The sequence below is a fragment of the Conger conger genome, chromosome 9 (genome assembly GCF_963514075.1).
Source record: "Conger conger chromosome 9, fConCon1.1, whole genome shotgun sequence".
NCBI lineage: Eukaryota > Metazoa > Chordata > Actinopteri > Anguilliformes > Congridae > Conger > Conger conger.
Window position 1 is genome coordinate 5,178,288 of NC_083768.1, and position 2,500 is coordinate 5,180,787.

Consider the following 2,500-nt stretch of genomic DNA (forward strand, 5'->3'; position numbering starts at 1 on the left):
GTGATGATAGTGACATTTTGATTCATTTCCACAGAAAGATTCATGAAGCACCTCATCACGTATCAGGAATTTGCTAAAAACCCGGCTCTCATTGACAACCCAGATTTAGTGGTGAGGATCGCTGACAGGTGAGCTGAGCTGGTTTCAATGGCTCCGGATAAACGATCTTCACACAGTCACGTTGATTTATCCTTCAGGACAGATAGTTCTTCTGAGTTACTGAAGCATATTTACCTTTCACAGGTACTACAGCTGGGCCTTAGCCGCCCCTCTGATTCTGAGTCTTGGGGTCTTCCAGCAGACCTTGCCTGAGGTACAGTACAGCTCCCTTAGCAGTGCCCTTTGACCTCTGACCTCTGACCTGTCACTGCCTGACCCTGTGGCTCCGACTTCCTCAGAAAACCGAGGAGGCCTGGGTCAAAGAGAAGACCTCAAAGAAGTCCAGTGGCTGGTGGTTCTGGCGCAAAAGTGTGGTCAGTACCGGCCAAAAGGTCCACTCAGTGTGGAATAGTCTCTGTCATAGCTCAGTGTAGGATAGTCTCTGTTATAAGCTCATTGTGCAATAGTCTCTGTCATAGCTCAGTGTAGGATAGTCTCTGTTATAAGCTCATTGTGCAATAGTCTCTGTTACAGCTCAGTGTAGGATAGTCTCTGTTATAAGCTCATTGTGCAATAGTCTCTGTTACAGCTCAGTGTAGGATAGTCTCTGTTATAAGCTCATTGTGCAATAGTCTCTGTTACAGCTCAGTGTAGGATAGTCTCTGTTATAAGCTCATTGTGCAATAGTCTCTGTCATAGCTCAGTGTAGGATAGTCTCTGTTATATCTCAGTGTAGGATAGTCTAGTTATTACAGCCCAGTGTGGGAAAAGTCTCTGTGCTCCAGCGATGTATCATAGTCTGTGTGTAACATAGCCTGGGATTGTTTCTGCTCCACTGAGTGAGGGATGATCTTGATCGTACAGCTCGTGTTGAAAGGGTCTCTCTTGTACACGGGATAGTCTCTCCAGTCCCAGGTCCTCCCGTCTCATCTCTTCTTCTGTGCTCTCCTACTCTACAGTCAGAGGACCAATCAAAGCTGCCAGAGCCACAGGCTGGACCCGCCCACTCGCAGAAAAGCCCCGCCCTGCAGTGAGTATTAGCCCCACCCACATATTAGCCCCGCCCTGCAGTGAGTATTAGCCCCGCCCTGCAGTGAGTATTAGCCCCACCCTGCAGTGAGTATTAGCCCCACCCTGCAGTGAGTATTAGCCCCGCCCTGCAGTGAGTATTAGCCCCGCCCTGCAGTGAGTATTAGCCCCACCCACATCTCCCTGCATTGCTCTTGGTCTTTGCTTCTGTGTAAACAGAGTTTTAAATCACACTCATCATTATGCAATGTGGCTACACTGAGGCAGCCTGTAGTCTAGTGGCTAACGTGCTTAACTGGGACCCAGAGGGTTGGTGGTTCAAGCAGCAGTGTAGCCACAATAAGATCTGCACAGCTGTTGGGCCCTTGAGCAAGGCCCTTAATCCCCATATTTATCCAGTGCGGACTGTTCCCCGCTTAGTCTAATCAACTGTAAGCCGCTTTGGATAAAGGCATCAGCTAAAATAACTGCAATGTAACGTAATGCTATTCAGTGAAGCTGAAGACACGCGGTGGACCTTGGAACCCGTGTCATCACAAGGGGACGGACGGTATAAGGCTGTGACATCATCAGAAGGATGCCTGTGTTCCCCTTCAGGATAAAGATGGGGGCGGAGACGTCCAGCGATGAGGACTCTGAGAGGGGGGGCGCGGCCGCCGGGTCTGAGCACGTGCAGACGGAGGCCGCTGGCCACGCCCACGCGTACAAGAAGTCACTGCGTCTCTCGTCGGACCAGATCGTAAGCCCAAATACCGGAACCAGAACCAGAACCGGTCCAGTGCTTGGGCTGCATATTGGGGCTGGGCTAATTGTTCGTAATTTTGGGATGAATAATTGAAGTGGGCAGCCTGACTGAGGTACAGGAGTGGGACCCGGGTGGTGGGTGGTTCAGGCCCCAGTGTAGCCACGATAAGATCCGCACAGCCGTCGGGCCCTTAACCCCAGGTGGAATTGCTCCCTGTTTAGTCGAATCAGCTGTAAGTTGCTTCGAAAAACAAGCATCCGTTAAATGAGTGCAGCGTAATGCAATCTGGAATGGATGCGCAACACTTACAGTATGCGACATCTAATACTCAGTAATCATATAACGCCCTCAGACTTTATCTGCTGCTTGAAGCACTACGTGGCCCTCCTCCACCTCCCGGGACTTTATCTCCCAGGTTTATGTAACGCGATGACTGCCATCGCTGTCGGTGACAGCGATGACTCATCGTCTCCTCTCCGTTCTTTATCTAATCTCCTGTTCCGCACTTCTGTTAGTCACGCCGTTATGTCATGCGGGAGATCGCTCTCCTGTGTCAGACACCTGCGTTTGAGCAAACGTGTCCTGAACGCATTCCTCACAGTGAGCTCCCCAGTTTCAGGGCCTTTT

The 2,500-nt window shown here is 50.6% G+C and overlaps 1 protein-coding gene across 2 annotated transcripts in view; it reads left to right on the top strand.

Moving 5' to 3' along the window:
- Positions 1 to 2,500, top strand: part of LOC133136816 (phosphatidate phosphatase LPIN2-like) — an 18,948-nt gene that overhangs the window by 9,530 nt on the left and 6,918 nt on the right. For both annotated transcript variants that reach the window (XM_061254572.1, XM_061254573.1), the window contains exons 9-13: positions 35 to 128; positions 244 to 313; positions 399 to 473; positions 1,059 to 1,129; positions 1,726 to 1,867. In XM_061254572.1, coding sequence (XP_061110556.1) covers positions 35 to 128; positions 244 to 313; positions 399 to 473; positions 1,059 to 1,129; positions 1,726 to 1,867 — 452 coding nt within the window. The remainder of the gene's footprint in view (positions 1 to 34; positions 129 to 243; positions 314 to 398; positions 474 to 1,058; positions 1,130 to 1,725; positions 1,868 to 2,500) is intronic.